Source organism: Alexandromys fortis, unplaced genomic scaffold, assembly GCF_014885135.2.
Source record: "Alexandromys fortis isolate MF-2015 unplaced genomic scaffold, M_Fortis_MF-2015_v1.1 scaffold_143, whole genome shotgun sequence".
Lineage (NCBI taxonomy): Eukaryota > Metazoa > Chordata > Mammalia > Rodentia > Cricetidae > Alexandromys > Alexandromys fortis.
Window position 1 is genome coordinate 3717392 of NW_026068044.1, and position 25358 is coordinate 3742749.

The 25358-nt window shown below is 44.3% G+C and overlaps 1 protein-coding gene across 2 annotated transcripts in view; it reads right to left on the minus strand.

The window, feature by feature from the left end:
* The window catches only part of Ptprm (protein tyrosine phosphatase receptor type M), a 669075-nt gene that overhangs the window by 415745 nt on the left and 227972 nt on the right, over positions 1-25358 (minus strand). For both annotated transcript variants that reach the window (XM_050166205.1, XM_050166204.1), the window contains exon 3: positions 638-909. In XM_050166205.1, the coding sequence (XP_050022162.1) occupies positions 638-909 (272 nt within the window). The remainder of the gene's footprint in view (positions 1-637; positions 910-25358) is intronic.

Below are 25358 nucleotides of genomic sequence, written 5' to 3' on the forward strand. Positions count from 1 at the left end.
TTCAAAACAACCAAGCTATTCCCAGAGTCTTATGTTCTGCCTCCTGGTTCTGTCTCAAGTTGTAAGCTCTTAGCTATTGCTCCTGTACCATACCGACCCGCCTGCTACCATGCTCCCTACTATGGCAGCCACAGATTCACCTTAGGAAACTGTAAGCCCACATAAACTCTTTCTTGAATGACTGGCTTTTGTCATGGTGGCTTATGACAGCCATAGAGAAGTAACTAAGACACAAGTTACTGCCTTTTGTTTTCTTAAAATAATATCAGCATGGACAAACAGATTTATGTTTTTGTTTTGCTCACATAATCATAAGAGTCACTTTAAAAGATAGCCTGGGCCAGGGAGTGGTGATGCACATCTTTGATCCCAGCACTCGGGAGGAGGCAGAGGCAGACGGATCTCTGTGAGTTCGAGACCAGCCTGGTCTATAGAGTGAGTTCAAGGACAGCTAGGACGGTTACAGAAAGAAACCCTTTCTCGAAAAACTAAACCAAACCAAAAAAGCCTGGGTCACACTTACTACGGCCATTACAAACCTTCTTACACATTCTTTGATGATACTAACAGAAACACCACTTAGAACTGTAGAAATGAGAAGACGATTTAAGACAAGAAGTGGTAAGAAAGTGCCTACCTGGTAAAAGTTGGGCCAGAAGGTGCTGATGGCCAGTTCTGCCCTGTGCCATGTGCGGGTTGGGTCTCCAGACATATTCCAGATAGGGTTCCCCAGTGGTCCATTATTTACCTTCACATAGACACTGAGCAACCCAGGGGCCGAGTTACTCTTACTGGACACAAAGTAGTGAAAATCAATGCAGTGGGTGTCATTCTCCTTAAGCTGGGGCAAGAGCAGGTGAGCCCGCTGGCCCTCGGGTTTCCCAGAAGCATTCACCAGCATGAAGGAGCCTGTGGAAACAAAATCAGTGTCACAAACCAAATCAGCATCTTCTGGGTGCTCTCTGAAAAGCCACTATCATTTGTATGAATTGGCAATGTAACTACACATATTTCACTTAAGCTTAAAATAGAGGTGTGTCTTTCTGTATAGCCCAGGCTAGCCTAAAACTCACGGACCTCCTGCCTCAGTCTCGTGGACGCTGGGATTATGGCTGCAAGCAACCATAACTGGTATGCTTAAAACTCCAATCTCTTTCACACCTTTTTGGTGTGTTTTCTGCTGCTTCTAGCAATCACCAACATGTTAACAAAGTCAATGAAGTAAACTACCCTGGAGAGGACTGCAATTAGCCTGCTAGATACCAAGCATGGTATATATAGGCCACTCATAGGCCGGCTGCCGTCAATCGGGTAGCCACCGGCCACTTGCATTTATTTATACTCAAGTCAATTAAAATCTCCCGGTAGTAAAATCATTCAGCTCCTCAGTCATGCCAGCCCCACGTCAAGTGTCCAACGGCCACATGTGACTACTTTGTCACTGCACTGCCCAAAACCACCTCATTTCCTTCAAAAGTTGTACGGGGCAGCCCTACCCTATTTATATAGCCATTTGTCACCCAAGGCTGAGCTGACCAGTCAGGGCAACAAAACAAGCTGGTATCTCCAAAGAGAAAGCAAAGAGAAAGAAAATGAACACTGTGTGTGTATGTATGTATGTAATGTGTGTGTGTGTGTGTGTGTGTATGTGTAACAATAAGAAAGAAAAGCTCATGGACTTGGGAGGGAGTGGGTAGAATGTGAGAGGAGACAGAGGAGGGAAATTGGGACAGAAATGTTATAAATAACATGCTCATATATGAAACTCTCACTTAAAAAAAACCTATCATTATTAAAGTAGCATGTAGATACTTCATGTTATCTAGCTCCTCTGTGCCTATGACAAGAATGATCCCCCTCACCATAAAATGCACACTGTATATAGTGCCTGCCTGCCTGTCATGGCATAGCCATCTAGATCACCAGGGTACCCATAGAAAGCACAAAGGGCTTCTATGCAGGGTTCAGAAATAGCCACGATTTCAAGACTCCATACTCACTATGGCTTTTGGAATATATCTCTGACATAGGCAGGGGACTACTGTACACAAGTGATTCTAATTCTTATAGTCCTTTTTCCTTTTTATCCCTGTTTCAGTCAGAATATGGTCTCTTTGGTTACAGGGTATGCTTCTGAAAAAAGATTCGAGCAGTGACACCCTATAATACGACAGCAGCACCTCCAGCTCCCCCCCCCCTCTCTCTCTCTCTTTTGCAGGACATCAATACTCTGATGTGAACAGGAGCGAATTTCTCAACCAGATGTGAGTCTGAAGCAATGCATGTTGACATTAAATTCAGCCAACAGTCCTGCAAAAGGGCTACATCCTGCCTGCATACAAGGAGGAATAGCGCCAAATTTCAGTGTCAGGAGACATCCCTGATACCTGGTTAATCTATCCTGGAAACTTTCAAGAATAGACTAGCGAACTGTGAAGCTTCCTGCTCCCTTCCTGCATGTTCAAATGGGGGCGGGGGATGACCGAAGAGGAAGGCACTCCCCTGGTTTCAGATCTCTGGTTGACAGGAAGAAGTCACCATTTGAAGGTCCTTCAACAATAGAAAGCAGAGCGTGAGCTGCAGCCCTTGAGTTTACAGTGAAGGAGGGGACCGGATTCTGTACCAGGCAGCCCAGTGCATCTAATCTGGCTACAAAGTCACTCAGGTATGAGAGATCTCTCAGTCCTGTCTCAACACAACCTTATGTAGAAGCCGTGTCGCATATCTCCGGCATCATGCCTGGTGTCGGTAAAGCACCTGTCTACACAGTCATCCTCTTTGCTTTGCCCTCATCTTCAGGACATACTCGTATTCCCTCTCAGCCCAGTCACGGCCAATCTCTTCTTTCTCTGGATAGTCTAATAACAAAATCATTCCACGGCCACGGACACCCAAAGCTTTTTCAAGAGAAAGTCTTGGTATGAGCATCTGAAGGGCCTCACCCTCTATCTGCAGCGCCTACAGCTCAAGAAAAAGCTTGCCACCAAAGCTCACCATACCCCAATAACACGACTGTAGTGACTGTGTTTCTCCCACCCTCCTGTGCACGTGGCTCCAGAGTATCTGCAGTTCTCTGCCATTCATCTTTGCTTTTCCTCCTCCTACTCTTCTCCCAATTCACCTAAAGGGAAACCTGAAAGCTTTTCTCGTCGCTAGAGAAATATCGATGTTGAGACATTACAACGCAATTGGTTTTGCCCTCATGTTCTGGGGGAAGGGCATCTTCATTTTCAGAGTGTGGCCATCAGGACTTAGCTGAACTTTCGAGGATGAAAGGTGTCCTACATGTGCATATATGTTTCCTAACAGCCATGCATCCCAGACATCCGGTGAGTTTATAGAAGCCAGGGGGAGCATTTGTGTTCAGCAAAGTCTAGCAGTTCAAAGCCGGCAGGAAAGTCATGGATGTATATGCAGGAATCCCAGTAGGGGAGAAGAGGGGCCTTTGAATTTTTTTGAATGTATCATTTATCTGCTTTCAAAGTAAAGTCAACCCACCAGCCAATGTTTAAATATCCAAAGCATTCAATTCTAGACTATTATATGTTTTCTTGTTTAAAAAAATAACCCTATATACCGAATGTTAAACTTCCACTTTAACGTTTTACTGAGCGGAGCTGTGTTTTTGAAGGGTAATTGAGTCTCTATCTAGTTCCTCTGCTTCCCTTCCCCCACAAAAGGCACTACAATTGCACAAATCATAAATAAAGATACCATAATCCAAACGAACATGGAATCCTGCTTGTGTTCAGATAACAACACTCCCTTAAGTCACGAGAATACAAGCAAATAATGTGACGTTGCAGACAAATCAAGGACACTCAAGGGAGCTGGTTTCAAACTGAGCAGTCTCTGGAAGGGTTTTAGGAATGAAAACTCTCTTCTGGGAGCATGCAATGTTGCCATTCTTGAATCTTTGGGTGAATTAAATTTAGCTTAATCATACCCACCGGCAAACGGTCCTGATTAGCCCATCTTCCGCCATTGTTTGTGACGGTGGTGGTAACCACACAGGGCTAGCTATTCCTCTGTACCCCGTCATTAAAATTTGCATTGGTGTGGAGGAAACTCTACATAGAAAACAAATCTAAGCAACTGTAAATTCTCATCTGCCATGAGAGAAAACATTCGAGTAACAAAAGATGGGCTGCTCTGTGTTACCCAGCCTGTGCTACTCAGTGTTTAGACTGACAAAGAAGCCCATTATGAAGCCTACCTTCTAAAATGTTGGGTTTTTTTTTTTTACAGCAAAAGCCAGATCCTGGTCATCCCTTCCCATCAGCCACTGTGCCTCCTTTTCTCCTCTACAAGCTTGCGTTCAATTTTGTGAATGTAGAACTAAAACAAACAAACCAAAGCCCCCTAAAACAACAGCAACAACAAAATTCTTCCAGAACATGTATAAATTCTGTTGTTGTCATGACCCTGACTCCAGAGGTTGACCATCAGGGGACTGAAGAGACAACCAGTGGTAACAACTGAATTCACTGCCATAGCATTTTTCAAACCATCTACAACGGAGCAGTTTCCTTAGAAAAAACAAACATTTCAGTACCTCTCAGCCAAATGTATGCAAAATGCCCTAAACTAAGTGTTGCTAGGAAAATGGAATGAAGAGACATAACATACAAATAGTAGGTTCATTTTTATTATAGGAAAATAACACAAAATTTCTCTCTCCGATCCTATGAACATTTTCTCAAAGTTTACCATCAATTTCCATGCTGGCTGCACGCAGACCCGGGTCTAAGGAACCGTGGGCCAGTTCTGAGCCACACAGCCCTCTAGGAAGGGTGGGTTAAACATAACAACAAAAGAACAAAGCCATATTGGGCCCAGGTACTGCCTAGTCCCTCCAGCATATACTGATATCCCTGGATGCTCCAGCCCCTTAGACAAATGGCGAATTATTTGCATGGAACCTATGAAACCATGTACTTTACATGAGTTCTAGATGACTTGCAACACATCCTATAATGTAAGTGCCATTTGCAGTAGCATTTGGAATGATGACACAAAGAAAGTCTATACATTCAGTGTAGGTACAAATTCCTGAAAGTCATTTTCAAATACTCTGACTCTATGGAAGTAGAATGGCCGACAGAGGGCTGACTATACATTTTTGCTCCACAGAAGATGGTTTAAAAAAATGTGGTAAATTTCTTTGGCTTGTTCCCTTCAAAGAGAACAGTTCTAGAAGGCTGATGATGGTTTCCAACACAAGTCGCTGAGGAACACTGGGAGGCGGGAGGACAAAGGAAAGACCGAGATCAATAGGGTGGCTGAGAGGGCCTCTGGAGACCCCCAGTAGAGAAGAGAGCTGGGATTAAGGCCAGAAGAAAACACGCAAGTGATGGAGGAAGGTCATTGGTTAAAAAATAAAGAAACTGCTTTGGCCCATTTTATTGGTTAGAACATAGGTAGGTGGAGTAAACAGAACAGAATGCTGGGAGAAAGAAGCTGAGTCAGAGAGTCGCCATGATTCTCCCACTCCAGACAATGCAGGTTAAGATCTTCTCTGGTAAGCCACCTCGTGGGCTACACAGATTATTAGAAATGGGTTAGATTAATATGTAAGAGCTAGCCAGTAAGAGGCTACAGATAACGGGCCAGGCAGCGTTTAAAAGAATACAGTTTCCGCGTAATTATTTCAGGCATAAGCTAGCCATGCGGGCGGCCGGGTGCCGGGGACGCAGCCCGGCCGCTCTTATCACTACACGCAAGCAGCAGCAGGGCCTGCCATGTAAGATAACCATGAATATGAGCCAATGCCCAGGGAAGGAGAAGGCAGGGAGAGAACTGCACCTGCATGCTTGGGCCTGAAGCTGACCAGAGTTAAATCTCATAGTAAAGGACAAAGGCAACCGAGCTGAGTGCATGCAGCTCAGCGGCCTGGGAGTGGCTCAGAGACACAGGGGAGCTCAATATTCTTGCCTTCGTGCTCCAGAGGCAATGCTACAAATGTCATAGTCTTCAAATGTTTTGTTGATAAACTTTTCCGTACAAAACATGCTCAACACTGCCATCCAGCATCCGTGTGAGATGTTTAATGTATACATGTGCACATACAGACTCACAACTTTCATGGAAATATTTGTCACTTAAACCACCCTCCCCCAGACAGGGTTTCTCTGTAGGTTTTGGAGCCCTTCTGGATCTTGCTCTGTAGATCAGGCTGCTCTCGAACTCATGGAGACCCACCTGCCTCTGTCTCCTGAATGCTGGGATTAAAGACATGTGTCACCAGCGCCTGGCCCTTACACTTGCTATTCAACTGGCTTTCAGTATACAATCTAAATAGACTCATGCTGGCTAATTGATTCATGGCCACTAAACAGACTGCAACCCCTCCTGGTTAGCCAGTCCCAAAAGCTCTAAGGATGCAAGCTTTTCCAGCATTCCTTTAGAGTTTCACCTCTTCTCTTAAGTGTGGAAACACCCAAATACAGCCTCTCCTGCTCCTTCAGCCAGCCCTGCCAAGACTGCCCTTTATGTCTCCTCTGATGAGAGAGTCTACAACCTGAAGACGGAAAGCTTCTTGGGAAAAGAAAAACAAACCAGCGATCTGAGGGAATGACCTCAGGGAGCAAGCTGAGGCAGCAAAGGACTCAAGGGGCAGAGCATCCACGCCAGTAGCCAGCAGCACTTCCACAGCACCCCTGAGCACCCTGGCATCTGTGGAAAGCGGCGTCTTCACAGCCTGCATCGCAGTTGGCATACTCCACACCGCGTTCCCTTGTTAAACTGCTGCCTCCTCTAACGCCCTTTGCCAGTATTCGCCCTCCTGCAAACATGAACTATTTCTTTTGCAGCCACCAGGAAACAAAACATGAATATAAAGTGTCTCCGTTCAGCCAAACAACACAAAATCCTTTCATGTATTCTTTTGGCATTCTTCATTTGTTCTTAACAGCTACTGACCAAAAGGATGGTTAACTGCATGCTTTGGTGAGTGTATGTGTGTGTTAGTGTGTGTCTCTGTGTGTGAGTGTCAGTGCATGTGTCGGTATGTGTGTGTCAGTGTGTGTCTGTGTGTGTCAGTGTATGTCTATGTGTGTCAGTGTGTCTTTGTGTGTCAGTGTGTGTCTCTGTGTGTGTTGGTGTGTCGGTATGTTTGTCAATGTGTGTCAGTGTCTGTGTGTGTGTCAATGTGTGTCTCTGTGTGAGTGTTAGTGTGTATCTGTGTGTGTGTGTCGGTATGTGTGTCAGTGTGTGTCTGTGTGTTGTGTCAGTGTGCCTGTGTGTCAGTGTGTCAGTGTGCCTGTGTGTCAGTGTGTCTGTGTGTCAGTGTGTCTCTGTATGTGCGTCAGTGTATGTCTGTGTGTTGTGTCTGTGTGTCAGTGTATGTCTGTGTGTTGCGTCTGTGTGTCAGTGTATGTCTGTGTGTGTCAGTGTATGTGAGTGTGCACACACACGTGCTACATCTGCACTGCTCTGGTGAAATTACAGTGGGAGGAAAATGGACGATGAGCGGCAATACATCCTGCTCTACTGTTGTCCCTGGGACCGAAGCTGACAGAATTATCCCCAGGCGGCCATTCTTCAGTCATAACAGTTACTATATGGCACTGGGCATTCTGTTCTTCTGAGGGAATTCTACATCCATCTAGCTTCTCGCTACAGTTGCTTCGGGAAAGTTCTCCAAAGGCTCGTGTGTTGAGGCCTTGGTTCCCAGGCTGGCACTGTGGGCATGGGGTGGGGTCTAGAGAGGGGGCTTGAGGTCACTGGAGGCATGTCTTTGAAGACAACTGGGAGGCCCAGGTCACTTCACCTCCTTCGACCCTCCCTGGAGGAAGGAAAGTGGTTTTGTTTGGCTACATGTTCACTACACACTGTAATCCCCTGCTCGGAGGGATGCGGCCAACTCATTATAGACTGAGATCTCAAAAACCATGAAGCAGAGATAAACCTTTTCTCATTACAAGGTAACTATTGAAGGGATTTGTTACAGCATTGGCAAGTTAACTGATATAGTATCCTCAACTTAACATGAAAAGCCCATGCACCTTAAGGGGAAAGCCATTTGCTATGAAACAATTGTATCAAACACCCCAAAGTTATGCAGTTTTCTTTTTTAAAGAATATTTTCTAGACAGGGTTTCTCTGTGTAGCATTCCTGACCATCCTGGAACTCCTTCTAAAGACTAGGCTGGCCTTGAACTCACAGAGATCCACCTGTCTCTGCCTCCCGAGTGCTGGGATTAAAGGCGCGCAAGATCCACCACCCAGCAAGGAATTTAATTCTCAGTGTAGGGATTCACAGGACAGCTGGCTAGCTATCTTTGTTATGATGCATAAAACCCTGAGCCGTGCACAATTCTTTGACCGCCGCCAGTCCCCTTAGCCACAGCATGATTTCCTGGACGCCTAAAGTGTGCTTGGTTTTGAGAAGCACAAGCAGTAAACAGACCCTGTCTGTCCATCAAGAACTTGACGCCCCAGTGGCAAACCATGTTTCCAGTGCTTCAGATCCAGCACCCAGAGTCTACACTACCACAAGGGCAGTATGAAGACCCCCCCAATGTAGGGATAAGCCCGCCCCTTGGGGGCGGGCTCACCTAGGGCGAATGTTTACTGATAAATTGGGTGCGCAGACGCTGCGCGCCCCTTCCTGCTTCTGGTACTTCGCTGGAAACTTGGTTTCGTGAGTCTGGTTTTTCCATTAAAGTTGTTCAAATATCTATTACTATTGATCTTCATTAATCTAAACTGCCACACCCCAATTTTTTCCATATTTACATATGTGGCAGGTCAAATTGCTGCACAAAAATAAAATCTTCGGGGCTGTCAGCGCTCTTTAAAAGGAATCTGAGAGCCAGTTGCCATGAGAGATGGAGCAGCGTTGAATGGGCTCACGGGAAGGGAAGAAGTCCTGGAAATTCCATCTCGACAAGCCGCGGGGTCATCTTTTATGGGAGAAGTGAGGCTTTAATGAGAACTAGATTGGGTTTTATTGTGTCATTTAGACAAACTGCTTCAGTGGCTCAGCTGGAAAAAAAAATACTAGGCGTGTGGCTTCGTAATTTCAAAGTGTGGAAACAAACCCCGAGTAAAACAAACAAAACCTTTAAACTACCCAGGGAATCTAATGACTGTATCTCAGGCATGAGCCTCCGGTACAACAATCGGGTACTGACAGGTAGGCTGTTTAAAACATTTGTAAGAGACTGCTTAATTTCCCGTACGTCAAGCATTTTATTGATTGACATCTTTAGAAATGAGCTCCGCTTTGTTCTAAGTCTCAGAATGACACGAACCATCACAATATAAGCTTCCACTCATTTCCCCCAATCAATGTTGACTCAGAAACTCCCTCCCTCCCTCCCTCTCCCCTCTTCCCTTGGTGCCATGTGTAGTCTTGATGACCATCTACCAGCTAAAATGTGGCATGCCTTAACAAATAACCGCACAGCAGGCTTTTATGTACCATGCAGACCAAACTTCAAATTTTAACAAATACATTATCTTTGACATATCTAGCTTAACAAACACCGGCTTAAAAGGAGCTCCCAAAGTGGTCCTAAGAATTCAAAAGATTCTACCCATATCCCAGAGCAAAGCTCCTATGTCCCCAAAGAGGAAACCAAGACATTTCATTGGCCTGGCTTGGGACAAAACCAAGAATTTGCAAACGTGATCAAAGGACAAGAAGAAGAAATCATCAAAACTCAACAATGGTGGTGGTGACTACCTGTGATACCAACTCTCAAGTGGTGGAAGTAGGAACATCTGGAGTTCAAGGCCATCCTCTACTATATTGGGAGGTCAAGTCCAGTTTATGCTAGATGAGACTCTTTCTAACTTTTATTCTTCCTAAACCGGCCAAAAACAGAACTAAATGAGTAAATAAAAATAAAAACCACTTTACACGATCAGACAAAATTAAACCAATTTTATGTAAAATTAGCGATACGACATATAATATGTTACCAAAAAAGGAATAAAATATTAGGAATCACTAAGAGATAGAATCAAGATACTAATAAAAATTAGTAAATTATATCAGAAGCCATTGGCATTAACAGAAATGCAATTACGGCTGAGCAACCTAAGACAATATTTCTCTTTACCATTATACAAAATGTTTATATTATGGCAATTGTTTGGTATGATTTTAACATGAATACTTTTTTTTAAGGTAAAGATTTCAATACCAGGTGTTTGTGAGTTGCTGGCGAGGCTCCAGCAAAGGTTGAGGAAGGAAATGACAGCAAGGGCTTTCAACATTCCAACACTAGCCACTGCGACAGTGAAGTCCTCTGTCCCTTTTGAGTAGCCAGTGCTTACCAGTCCTGCGATTCTGTTTGTAAAATCAAAAATGGCTTGGGTAAGCAAAGTATTCATCACTGTGGTGGGAGAGCAAGAGACACAGTGAGGGAAGTGTCCCCATCCCTCAAGGACCTCTGTATTTTGATTCAAATACTCACTGCATGGTCTAGTAGTAGAGATACACAGTTTGGACTTGGTCCTGTTTTTGTTTGTTTGTTTTAAAATCTACATGTGATTGAACTTGGTCTGGAAAGATGAGAAATCATCCTAGCAGGACCAAGGATATCCTGAAGCTATCCTCAACCCCTTTGTGGATGGAACAACCCTTGCTTGCACAGGGGTCGCGTATCAGATACTTACATTAAAATTCATAACAGTAGAAAAATTACAGCTATGAAGTAGCAATGAAAATAGTTCTACGGTTGGGGTCACCACGACATGAGGACCTGCATTAAAGGGTCGCAGCCTTCAGAAGGTTGAGAACCACTTCTGAAAGGGAAAGACAGATCCCCGAGAAACCAGAATTTTCCCAGGGGTTTCATGCTAGGAGAAGAAAAAAGCTAAAGTCTAGTGTGGACCAGGGAAGGAACTTGTTTCTGGGGAGAGGTTTTAGATGGTTCTCACAATTGCCAGAAAGCACTGCAGGAAAGATGGAAGCAGGACCAGGGTTGCTCAGTGGTGAGGGTGATGACATCTTTCCCCCAGGCTAGGATTTCTTAGGTAGACTAAGTTACACTCTTCTCTCTCTATTTAAACCTAACTGTCGGGGCTGTAGAGATGCCCCGGGGGTTAAGTGTCACGACTCTTCCGGAGGACTAGCAAGAAGTCAGGTAAGCTCACACCAATCTGTAACTCTAGCTCCAGGGAACCTGATGCCTTCTGGCCTCCGCGGGTACCCACACCCTTGTGTGCGTTCATACACAAAGATACAGCATGCACATAAATCATAAATAAACCGTTCTTAACATACAAAAGATAAACCTAGACCTCACCTCCAAGATAGCTTGGGGGTGGGGCATCTCTAGTTGTTCATTTTCCCAATGCAACCACATTGAATAAAACCCGTCTCTGCTTTGCACTATGAGCTGTTTCTTTAATTAGCCTACGGAGGACAGGTGGCCAAGCCTAGCACATTAGGGCTGCCAGGCCCAGTGTCCGACCCTAACAATGCAGCAACAGATGGGACAACTGAACACCTACGTCAGGGTCAATTCTCACCCATGAACTTATGGGGTGTCAGTGCAATTATGTCCCCATCAGCTGGCTTCCTTCAGTCTAGTAAGGTTGGTTGTACAAACAAGGCATGCTGTATTTAGATGTCTCTTCAATATTTTAAACACAAGCTTTAAATTTAAATAGTCGTTCTCAATATAACTTATGAAAAAGTCTCCGACTGTGATCAAAATATTGAAGTGTTTCCAAGTCTGCTGGATTTTAAATGTATATGTGTTTTATTACAGGAGCAAAGTTCCAGAACAGCCAGTGGTCACAATGAAAGATGCTAATTTTACTCAAAGAACTAGTTATAAAGAACGTTGAAATGGTAAAGAGGTAAATACAGCGTTGAGATCAGTCTGTACACTGCCCTCATTTAGTCCACCTCATATGAAACACTTGCCCCGAGAACACCATTTTATACACAGCCTTTGATGCCATTTGGGGAACGGAGGGCACCAGAATGGTGCCACCTGCCCGGGACCACCTGTAAGACACTGACTGATTGGCATCCCACTCCTGGGAGTCTTCCAAAGACACCAAGTTGGGGACGATCTGGGTGATAAACTACGACATTCGTACAAATACCATCTCTATTCATGAACATAGGGGACACTCTGTTAATTAAAATTTCAATTGTTTGTTAACCAAGTTCTTTGAAAAAAGCTGCCAGCGTCAGCTGTGTTGTGGTCCCAAGTTGGACTGATCTACTCAAGGAGATCCACCTGCCTCTGCCTCCCAAGTGCTGGGATTAAAGGCGTGCACCGCCGCCACCCCACTTCATATACACTTGTCAAATCACCCAATGAGTTCATATCAATATATATTGCATAAATTATAAAGAGAAATGTGCTATGTTTACAGTCACAGAAAGAGCAACTGCGCAAAAAATGGAGAAAAGGAGGCGCAAGAGAGAATGGAGTTTACAACTTTCCATAAATGGACTAGAGATGGAGAAGCTGGGGCCTTAGTGGTTTGGGTTTGGTTGTTTTTGTTTTTGCAAGGTACAAGAATAACGCGTGTTACCAAGACGATATATCCACTTGGGTCTACCCTGACATGTGTAATATTTTATGCATGGATGGGCAAGAAATTTGGAAGCAAGTTTTGTGTTTTCTGGTTCTCATGTTTCCCACCTTCCGACACTAAAGAAGACTAAATGGCCATTTGGAGGTCCAGGCATAAGCCTGAGACAGACTCACAGATACACTGCTACATCTCCCAGTCTGGTTGGAAACAGGGTCACTGTCATTGAGCCTGCTACTTCCTTGTTGTTCCTTCTTTTGTCTTTCTTTAGAGCTCTGAAAAACATCTTCTATTTCTAATGAAACCAGAGATTTTTAAACCTTGCCATCCTTGGAGTCCCATCCCCTCCAACTTTAGCATGTTTGACTTTTATCTTTAGCTAGATTCTACATGGCAAAATGGTTAGCTGGCTTACATTTTCCATCTTGATCCCTTTCACTGCAGGATGCCCCCACTCCCCCTCCTGGGAACAAATGGATTCAGATATAAAACAGTACTAAACTTGGGGAAGCTCTATGCACTAGTTCAGGACAGTGAAGAACTGGACAGCCAGGTGGGAGGCAGGCTTGAGAACTGTTTTCTATTTACATATATGCCCTGCTTTTCTTTCTTTCCCTGTGTTTTAACTTTTTCCTCTGCTTTTTTTTTCAAATAGCAAAGTATTAACAATATAAAAAACAGTTGTAGTAACAATAAAAATAAAATTTTAAAGATAAAAAAATCACTTTTTTCTGATTTTCAAACATTTATAAACCCAGACACAGCAGAAACTGCAGCAGCTTGTTCCCCCAACCCCCTTTTTATACACCTATAAACCCATACTCATGAATGTGAAGTTTTCTTAAAGCTGTCCCCCCCCCCTTTTTTTTTCAGAGAATAATAAGCCAGTTCCGTGCTTTGTCTAGTCCACTCACCGGTAAGTAACAGGCTCAGACCACTCTCCCAGTCAGTACAGACACAAAGAACCAGCAGGAGCATTTTATTATTCCTTTGTTGCTGATTGATACAGGGTTTGGAGATACAGCTCAATCTGGCCTGTAGACGTGGGAGCACCGTGCTTCAGCCCTGTGAGTGCTAGGATTACACACTATCTGAAGAGTGGCTGGATATTTTAAATTAATACCTGCTACCACCAAGCACACCCTAATAGCCACCCTTGAGACACAATGGCTTTCTACTTCGGTACAAAAGACTCCTATGATTCAGGACTCGGTGTTTCTAATCTTATAGTGTTTTATTCGATTCATATTAAATAATTATTCCAAACATGAAAGCAGTAACTTCTTACTCTTTAATGATAGCATTCCTGGATTATAAGCATCGGGACAGTTGTACCAGCGAGCTGGCCACTGAAACAGCGACAGGATTCTGAGCCCAGAAGTAGCTGTCTTCTAAGCCCTGCCTATGCCGGCCCTGGCAGGCATCATGACTTTCTCTGTTTATTTCTTTTCTCCTTGATGGTGTTGTCAAGGGAACATCTATTGGGACAGATGGGCAGCTTGGGCCATGTGCTGCTCACTCCATTAAGAACCTCATGTCCATTCTTTTGTCTGGTGCCTTCAATAACCCACTGAGAATTAAATTACCACCACTCTACATTCAGAAGGATATTAAAAAAAAATACTAGCCTGGGATCACATTGAAAACTAAAATTTTTTAAAAATCTGATTTGTTTGGTTCTAGGATAAGTGTTTTAACTCTCCCCCCTCTCTGTCTCTCCCCTCTCCCGTCTCTGTCTCTCCCCTCTTCTCTCTCTCTCTCTCTCTCTCTCTCTCTCTCACTCACTCACTCACTCACTCACTCACTCTCAAGATTTCCTCATAGGATTTCTCATAGTTATATAGCCTGTGGCCTAAGTCACTGTGGGGAAAATCCAAAGTAACAAAATAACAATGGAAACACGCCCCCAAAGCTTTTAGGGTCACCTTTCAGTTATCAATTAACACTCTAGACAAACAAAAACAAAGCCCCACTAGATTCTCCAATTACACAGACTTCTCTTATTTGCAAAAGAAAACTTAGAGCCTCCTATGTGTGTGGTGACCTTATGAAGCCAGAGTTATTTCTGTTATTTTCTCTTAAGTTAACCAAAGAATTGGCAACAGCATGCAAGATAAGGGGATGAGAATAAAATCTCTTTCTCTGAAAGCTGCCACGGTACACTGACAAACATAAATTTAAGTAAGACATTTAATACAGTGTAAGCAATTAAATCAGCCTTAGGGTCTCTTGGAAGCCTGGAGCCCACTGTTGATTCTTGTTGCTTCCCAAAGCAGTAAAATGATACAATTACACTCATGTGGCTTTCCTTTCAAAATGGAATTTAAAGTTATTATTCAAAACAGATGTCCAGTTACCTTAGCTTACACAAGCCTGGTGCGGACAAACACTATTTAGTCAGTGTTAAAAGACCATGGGGGTTGAAGCTGGGGAGTCCCTGAGACATCCCATAATTTGGACACTCAGCTGGAAACCCCAAGAGAATCATCTTGACACTCACTACTGTACCAATTATACCCTCCTGGTTGATGACAATGGAATAAGTAAATGTACAAGACAGAAGAGGAATGAGGACCTTGGCAGTTTTACTCAAGGATAATTTCTCCTTAACATTTTCATGATTACTTATGGAAGTGCTCCTAACCAGGGTGAATAGACAAACGCTATGCACATATAGAAAGACTAAGAAAACTGAAAGGCAACATGAATGTGTGTGTGTGTGTGTGTGTATGTGTGTGTGTGTGTGTGTGTGTGTGTGTGTGTGTAATACTATCACTTATTTTCTGCTTGGGGCTCAAGACCGCTTTGGAGTCAAATGACCCTTTCACAGGGGTGGGTCAACTATGACCAATCAGAAAATACAGATATCTACATTATGTTTCATAACCGTAGCAAAATTACAGTTATGAAGTGATGTGGGATTCCTCTCTGTATGCTATGAAGACCATTGGTTAATAAAGAAACTGTCTTAGGCCTGAGCAGGGCAGAATAGATGTAGGCGGGGAAAACTAAATTGAATGCTGGGAGAGAAAGCAAGCAGAGTCAAGAAAAGTCAAGGAGCCACCACCTGAGACAGATGCAAACAGATGGAAGCCATCAGCTGAAACCTTGCAGATAGGCCATGAGCCTCATGGTAAAATTTAAATAATGGAGATGGGTTAATTCTAGATGAAAGAGCTAGCTAGCAATACACTTAAGTAATTGGCCAACCAGTGATTTAAATAATACAGTTGCTGTGTGATTATGTTGGGAGTCTGGGTGGCTGGGAAACAAACCAGTGGCCTCACACAACAATGAAATAGCAATAAAAACAATTTTGTGGGCGGGGTCACCACAACATGAGGGACTGTATTAAAGGGTTGCAGCATCAGGAAGGTTGAGAACCGCAGTGTTAATCTGTGGGGGAAAACAGCCTGCGAAAACATTGGATGGCAGTAATCACGGACAGAGAAACTAGCAAGCTCAGGAAGATGGGGCCAGTGTTTGGGGTTACAGCCTTGGGGTTTTATTTCTGAACGGATACTGAGGAGCTGGTCATTCATGGTGTCATCTAAAATACTTAGCCCAAATGACACAGCAAGTGGGAATTCTCCATGACTCCTACTGCATCTTACCTGAGGCGGAAGGAAAAGAATATAGTTTAGACTTCTATACGTCCAATCTTGACGATCATCAGGTAAAGAGTGGACACTAATTGAATTAACTAGAATGAAGCATTATAAACAAGGGCAATGGATTCACAAAATCGCTTTATGTTTCTTACTAGCAGAAACTTTCATTTTTCTAATTTATAGAAATATAACAGAAAGAACAAATCGGGTATTCTGCAAACAATTCCAAATTACAGGGTAAGTTTCTGAACAAAAATTCCAAGGCTTCGCCAACCTACAAGGACACCCTCATTTTGATCGCCCCTTATATCTATACCCCATGCCAACTGCCTGCTCTGTGCACCAGGCACTGCGGACTGCATCATGGAGTCAAAATGGTCCAAAGCTCAGACTTTACACCTTACCCAGCCCTGGGAAGTAAGGAGGCAATGATATACCGCCATGGAGGGAGCAGTGACAGAGACCTCCTAACACGCATGGAGGGCGCAGAGCAAGGAGCTGTCAAAGCTGGCTCAGGGAGATAGGGACCTGTGCTGGCTCCTCCGTGGAAGCTCTTGAATAGTTAAATTGCTGTGCACGACAACACAGTAGAGAGGCAGGATGCCTTCATTCTAGGAACTCTTACCAGGCTACTCGAACAAACTAGTACCAAGTTGTAGGTGTCGTGGTACAGATGCATGCTAAGCTTGAAGGACCAGGAAAGATTGACTTGTGAAATTTCAGAGTTATTTTAGGAATGTTAGGCATTAGCTGCATCATCCCGAGAAGCTGTAACACAGACACAAACATGCAGTGCCCACCCTTCTCCGAGGACATAGAGACATGCTCATGATATACTCTATCCACGGTGCAAACATTAGGGGGTTACCCAGCCCTCAAGAGCTAAATCCAGATAAAGGTTAGCACACGTGGAAAATTGGTTCCCTGGCCATTTCGGAAATCGCAGGATGGATTTCCAGCAGAGCAACTGGACCCTCCAAAGCCAACAGTGGTTCCCAGTTCATATCAGAACTCGTCCTTTGCAGCTCGGGCCCCCGCTTTGGAAAATGTCTTTCAAGGGCGGCGATGTGGCCTTAAACGGTCGCCTAGGGAGCTACATTCCTGTCTTCACACACAGGTCAAATGCTCCAGACTGGAGCATTGTGAGCCACTTAGAAGCCCTTTCCACCCTTGGGAGAAAACTGCCAGCAAGGGGACTCATCGTGACAGCCTTTTAAAAAGCATCCATAAGTCTTTGAATGAGGTTGAAACGCTTTCCCATCATCTACACAGGGCCCAGGGGGAAGAAAAAGGAAAAGCTGCTCAAGTAGAAATCAAACAAGCAACTTATGTGCTTTTTACTCTCTCTGTGTGTATAGATCTATATCTATCTATATATACATATATACATATACATTTGTGTATTTAAAATACTTCTGATATAATAAGATCACAAATACAAATTATGACATTAATTTTCTATTTTTAAAAAAAACCCACCAGGTATTATATTGATTGGAAGGCACTAGAAAAATAAGAGGATGGAGTATTGTCTATTTACATCCACAAGAATTAGCTCCAGAGAGTTAAGTACAGTAAAGGGAGCACTGCCGGGAGGACTCCGCGCCTCCATCTGACTGCAGAGCAGAAACCGTGCTCGCCGCTGCACTCTGCGCCTTCAGAGATGTCCAAGGCAGAGCACAGCCAATACTGAGGCAGAGGAGTCGCCGAGAGGGAAGACAGCAGGAACCCTAAAGAACAGGCACACAGCAAGTCCATGCACAGCAGCTGCGGGAGAGCCATGAGTGTAAGCAGGCCTCAGCGACAGTGCGGGACGAGTGAAAAGCTGATTTTTTTAAGCCTGACATTCACCCACCAAGGCTCACTAAGGCTCAGTAGGGCAGAGGGCTGCCTGCCAAGGTTTAGACTGATTGTCACCTATAGGCAACAGACAGGTCCCGGCACTAAAAGAAATCCAATGGACTTATAGATAATGTAGCTATCTCGAGAAACTTGGTCTGTAGAGGATGAGAAAAACCTTGAAATAGTGAAGTATTGCAGTTTTACTTGGCATTGTAAGTCCTCTCTTTGCTATGACGTTCCGAAGTTTAGCCTATGTAGGACCCAGTAGCCAGCCTAAGGGAAGACTCCGGGCCATCTGCATCTGAAGGTATTCCTTGTGAGTGAGCACATAAAATAACCCCAGGAGATCAGATACCAATTAAATTGAAACTCATAGACCAAAAGGAAACACTCAAGTCATTGGAAATGCTTAGTGAGATCCATGATCCTAACAGCAAAACCCCCACAATCCCAGTTTAACAACTGGCCTTACCCCACTCCTAAAGAATACAAGATTATTCTTTTTCTGAAGCTTAAAACTAAAAAAGTCATTAATTTGAGGGTGCCTAACTTCAGATTGACTGATCAAATCCATAGCTATATTATTTTTATACTGAAATAAGACAAGGATTTAAGGATAAAGTCCATAATACTATGAAAATAATCTAATTATCAAACTTTTCTCCCTTTCCAAATCAAAGGATCACCTGGGAGAGGGGCATGGATAAAAATCGAAGGGGTTCGGAAAGTTTTGGGAAATTTGCATGTAGCGTCTCCTTGGGATGTGGTAAGAGACCACAGACTATAACCATGTTAGCAATACTTAAAATTCGCCACTGCTGAAACTTGGCAGAGATTTTCATGTCCCAATTGTGAAGGCCTGTCACATTAATGAACTGAAAATGGCCAGCTCTACCGCTGCCCGTCACACTTATTACTCTTCGCATCCTATGCCATTTTCAAGATTTGAAGACCTTTCATTTTTGATTTAATAAGTTCTAGTGCCATGTTACAGATTTTATTTGATGGTCTTAGAAATAGGAAAAGCATCTGTGGAATTCTGTGGACTGGCTGCCAAGGATGTCCACCTCACAGAACGGCGAGGAGCTGCATTCTGAGTGGCCGCCTCCTCTCATGGCTCCCTTCCCTTAGGACAGCTCATGTTATAAAGGCCTGAATGAGCAACGTTTCAGGACCTAGAGATGTAGGCTTCTCTCCGACGTTCAATAAAGTGCCCTGTAACTGAAAGTTCTCAGCCTACCTGGTCCCATAGCCGTTTTTAAAATAACCACTCAGAGGCTTAATATTAATTATGCACTGGTTGGCCTATTAGCTCAGGCTTATTATTAACTAGCTCTTACAACTTAACCCATTTCTATTAGATTATATTTTAGTACGAGGCTTATGGTTTGTTACCTCACATCTTGTTTCCCCGGCTGCTGGCATCTCTCTCGACTCCGCCTTCTTTCTTCCTGTATCCAATTTGGCTTTCCTGTCTAGCTATATTCTGCCCTGCCATAGGCCAAATCAGCTTCTTTGTTAATCAATGGTACTAAAACATATTCAGGGCATCCCACATCAGTGTCCTCTGACATCCATATTCTTTTCATCTCCCTCTTCCCATTCATGTCTGGCAATCTGTTTGCCCAGTTCTCCATGCCCCCCCCCCACACATGCAGTCCTCAGAAAGGGACGTCAACCAGAACTGCAGCATTTCAGCTAGTCCAGGGGAAAACCTTTAAAGTCGGACTATATTCAGAATTTGAAAAACGTACAACGGTTTTTAGGTTTACTCCGACTAACCCAAATAAGCTGTAGAAAAATGCTGATTGGGTGCAAATATAAATATTTAAAAATATTACGCTGTCACTTGCAAGGCTCCGCTGCAGCGAGCCAGACGGCATTCAAATATTAAAGGCAGGAAAACCCTCAGTGAGTAATTGTCAGCCTCACTTCGCAGTACTCGTTCTATAAATACTCAGTGTGCTTCATTTGAACCATTTCTCTGTTTACTTTACAAGCAGAAACTGGAAAGCACAAGGCACACAGATTTTTTTTTTTTCCAGAGGACTTAGGTGACTGTAAACCTCTAGTTTAAGAATAAAGGAAACTTCCAAGGCACGTGAGAGAGCAGAGCCCTACCATGAGCTCAGCTGCACAGAACGCGTTCAGCTGTGGTCTAGATTCGGAGTTGAGAGAATAAACGCCCAAATCCAAAGATGAAGAAAGAAGACATGGCTGAAGGCTTCAGGGAGCTCTCGGTCTTGCCCACAAAGGAACAACAGCCAGATTAAGGAATCCCTAAGAGCGTAGCCTGGCTGTAGACACAAAGGAAGGCTGGTGGTGTATGGGGTGGAGGAGGGATAGCAGATCAGCAACAGCTTTTCCCTCAGAAGAATCCTTCAGGGCTGCGGCTATCGTCTGTGGAGACGGCAGCTGGGTGAAGGGTCCAAACAGGAGGCCATGAAAGGCAGGTCAGCACAAGGCCTTTGAAATGAGAGTTGGGGAAGCAGAAAGAAGGAATGACGAGTAAAACAGAGATGGAGAGTCCAGGCAGAGTGTGGTGTGCACCGGGGGCGTTCGAGAACATCCCGACCTCCGTGCAAACCACACGCGTCAACCAAAGTGAATCACGGGCAATGTAACGCCGAGACCATTTCCCACAAACTGCATGGGTCAGTATATCTGATGGCTCCCTCCCCTGAGGTACAAGAAAACAAGCTGAGTAGAAAGGCAGTTCACTCAAGGTCCGCATGACTCCACACATTTTCTCAGATTTGAGTCCAAATCTACTATCTTTGCATCTCCATTTTTACCTGGGTTCTCCCTGAAAGACAAGGCCTCAGCCATGACCTCCTTGCTTGTATGTAATTATAGTGAGACAGGTTGGAGTGAGGGAGCCAGCCTGGGAGGCAGGTTGGAAAGTGAACAGAAGCGAGTTGGTTACAGATCTGTGAACAGTTCTTACATAAAGGGCAGATCCAAGTATAATAATTCCCTTTTGCCCCCAGGAGAACACCCTAAGCCCCTCAGTAAGCACCTGAAATCACAGGCATCTATAACCTGGTGCACACACACACACACACACACACACACACACGTGTGTGTGTGTGTGTGTGTGTGTGTGTGTGTGTGTGTGATGTAGCTAGGCAGCAAAGCGATTAACACCAATAACATAATAAAATACAGAATCATTATAACAACATAAAAAAAATAACATGGATTTGTTTTCTCGGAAATGTTATAATTTTGCACCAGAACTGAGAGTAGGTAACTGAAATAATGGATAAGGGGAGACAGCTGTGGTTGTGAAAAACCTGAAATGTGCACAGCTTATGTCAAGGGAGTGAGGGGAAAAAGTCGTTCTTAGTTTTGGTCTCTAAACGCCAGGGTTTGCCTCATGGGATACTAACAGCTTCTGTTTAGGAATGGTAACCTGGTCCCTTGGCTAAGCTACCAGCTTGAGTGCCTGAAACCACAGACACACCTAGTACTACACACAGCACGTTATGGGCTGCACTCCCAATAGACTGGCTTCTGCTCTTCAGGCCTGGCCCCTGAGACATCAGGAAACACTGTTAAAAAAAGGGTCAGAACTCACTGAATCTCAGACGCTCACTTAAACCTCGGAGTGCCTATGGAGAATGCTGTTCTAGACCACAGTCCCAGAGTTGCTGTCATGTAGATGTACCTGTTTGGTTCAACACGGGCACTAAGAAAGGACAAGATGGAAGCCTGGCTTCTGTGTCTAAAAAAATAAAAATCATTAACCAAGCGTGGTGTTGCATATGAAATCCCAGTACCTGGAGGCTGGGGCAGGAAGATTTTAAGTTTGAGTTTAAACTGAGTCTGAGGTACAGAGACAGACCTGAGAGAAAGAGGGAGAGAGAAAAGGGCCTCATGAATCGGCCCTCCCCACCAGAGGGCTATCAAAGGAAGTAAGGCAGAAATGAATGGTCAAGGTGGTCCCGAGAGACGTGTGACATGGGTTTAGTACAGTGTGAATATTAGCACACACCACACAAACAAAGCATAATATAGACATTTTTTTCTAAAACATAAATTGAACTGCCTCAGCTTTGGACAGGGCTTATTATATAGAAGTTTATACAGAACAAGGAAAATTAGTGGACAACAGAGAAAAACCTGAGATTTTTTCTGTTCGAAATCTCACGTATGTATTTTGAATTTCACGTTCCCTGGCCTTTGAAGCAAGACTTCAGACTTCACCGACTACCACAGATCTTACGTCTGTACAATGGAGGCAAGCTGTTTTTAAACAGGCGCGTGAACTGAGAGGCAAGCAAATCCACTCACCACTGGTTCAGTACTGCGAACTAATAGGCCACTTGTCATCCATGGAAGGCTGGCTACAAGGGACTGATTTATAGACCAACTAACACACTATGGAGGAGGCTCAGCAGCAAATGGCCTGTTACCCACTGGGGATGGGGTACATGTCTGTAATCCTAGCAGCTGGATGGTGTGGGCAGGAAGACAGTGAGCTATTGGCCAGCCTGGGCTATGTATGTGGCAAGACGCTGTCTCGAAACAGAACAAAAGGCCAATTCTGCTGGTAGTACACAGATCATGTCGGCCTGTCCTAAGAGGGTCATCTGACATCTCACTTCTCTCTCACTCTCATTGAAAGGTTTCTTTTTGTACACATCTGGGGACTGTACCGACTCATTGATGTACAAGGAGAAATTTCATGGTTATATTGGTAACTCTTTTTTTTAAATGTTTATTTATTATGTATACAATATTCTGTCTGTGTCTATGTCTTCAGGACAGAAGAGTGCACCAGATCTCATTACAGATGGTTGTGAGCCACCATGTGGTTGCTGGGAATTGAAGTCAGGACCTTTGGAAGAGCAGGCAATGCTCTTAACCACTGAGCCATCTCTCCAGCCCCATATTGGTAACTCTTATGGCGAAAAAAAAGTTTCTTTTTTTCTGAAACTTACACCGGACAGATGGCTCGGAGGGTAAGAGCACTGGCCGTCCTTGTAGAGGCCCTGGGTTCAGTTCTCGGCACCCACATGGTGGCTCACGACTGTTGCAGTTGCGGTTCCAGCACACCAAGTACCCCCGCTGGCTTCTGTGGGCACCAGGCACATACCCAGGGAACATACACACATTTGCAAAAACACCCATATATGCATGCACACAAAAATGAATACATCTTCAAAACTTTGGTAAGCCAAAGAATAATTCTGTCATTTCCTTGGGCCATGTATTAAAGTTGCATGGGTTATGTATCCTCCCATACTCTCCTAAATGGATGGTTTTATTCTTTTTCGTTTGTTTTGCTTTGGTTTGGTTCTACAGCTCTTAGTTGATAGGAAACGGAGGTTGGATCAGGGCTTAAACTTGTGCATGATCTGAGACGGTGCTGAGCATTAACAGGCTATCAGTTAATTCCCGGAATGCTGGACGCCCCATCACCCGGAGAAGCCTTACAGCTGGAACTGTTGCAAGATGTGAATGAAGGATTTGGTCAGCTTCCCTTTTCTATTGGCAGTTAAACAGGGGGAAAGGCGTGAAAACCCCAGCACTCTGCTTGCCCTACTTTTGGGAGGGCCCATCGTCCGCTTCTTCTCCTCTGCCCACCGCTCTCTGAATCTACAATGGCTGGAGTAAGGTCCACCAAGGTGCGCATGCTGCCATGGCTCACCAGACTCTGACATCACTGGGAGATGAGAAAACCTTTTTAAAAAGAGTCTAGTAGAAGGAACTCATGCCAACCAGAATGCTGCCTTGGAATAGGCGCTGGGATCCATCCCTTTAAGTCTGTGTGTCTGTCTGTCTGTCTGCTCCCCGCCCCTGCTTCCCAGCTCCCACGAGGTAATCAGTTGCTCTCATCTTGTTGCCCCATCTTGCCATAGGTCCCGAAGCACAGCACAGATGATTCTACACTGAAATCCCCGAGAGCGTGAGCCAAAACACAGCTTGCTCCTTGCTTTGTTCACTTTCATGTTTGTGGATTCTAATACCATCGTATCATTTCTCCCTTCCTTTACTTCCCTCTAAACCCTCCTGCAGACCCCTCCCTTGTTCCCTTTCTGATTCATGGTTTCCTTTCCCAGTAATTGTTCTCATATGCTTATATATATGTGAATGTACAGATATATTCTTAACTGAGTTTTAAAGTTGATTGTCTTAGTATTTGTTATAACACAGCTAGCACGGGAATGAGCTCTACAGTACGATCCTAGCTTGAGTCCAGCCGCACCTCCAATTTCTCTGTACAAGGATGTTTAGAAAGTTTCTCGTCACTGTGACAAAAGAACTGAGCAAACCAACTTAAGACAGTTCTTCGCCAGGTTGCCTCGTTGCTTTTGAACCTGCAGCAATGCAGAAACACAAAGATAGCATGCCAGGAGAGCATGACAAAGAAAGGCTGCTCACCAACCAGAAGGCAGAGATGAAGAGAGGGAGCCCCAAAAGAAGGTTCTGGAGACAAGTTACACCATTCAAAATGTCCACATGACCTACTTCCAGCCACTGGACCCCCATCTCCCAAGTATCCCACATTCAAAGCATCCCACTGATGAGGGGAGCAGCCTCATAGCCCAATCTCTGTTCAATAGTGCAGCGGCTCTTGACCATGTTNTTTGGACAGGGCTTATTATATAGAAGTTTATACAGAACAAGGAAAATTAGTGGACAACAGAGAAAAACCTGAGATTTTTTCTGTTCGAAATCTCACGTATGTATTTTGAATTTCACGTTCCCTGGCCTTTGAAGCAAGACTTCAGACTTCACCGACTACCACAGATCTTAAGTCTGTACAATGGAGGCAAGCTGTTTTTAAACAGGCGCGTGAACTGAGAGGCAAGCAAATCCACTCACCACTGGTTCAGTACTGCGAACTAATAGGCCACTTGTCATCCATGGAAGGCTGGATACAAGGGACTGATTTATAGACCAACTAACACACTATGGAGGAGGCTCAGCAGCAAATGGCCTGTTACCCACTGGGGATGGGGTACATGTCTGTAATCCTAGCAGCTGGATGGTGTGGGCAGGAAGACAGTGAGCTATTGGCCAGCCTGGGCTATGTATGTGGCAAGACGCTGTCTCGAAACAGAACAAAAGGCCAATTCTGCTGGTAGTACACAGATCATGTCGGCCTGTCCTAAGAGGGTCATCTGACATCTCACTTCTCTCTCACTCTCATTGAAAGGTTTCTTTTTGTACACATCTGGGGACTGTACCGACTCATTGATATACAAGGAGAAATTTCATGGTTATATTGGTAACTCTTTTTTTTAAATGTTTATTTATTATGTATACAATATTCTGTCTGTGTCTATGTCTTCAGGACAGAAGAGTGCACCAGATCTCATTACAGATGGTTGTGAGCCACCATGTGGTTGCTGGGAATTGAAGTCAGGACCTTTGGAAGAGCAG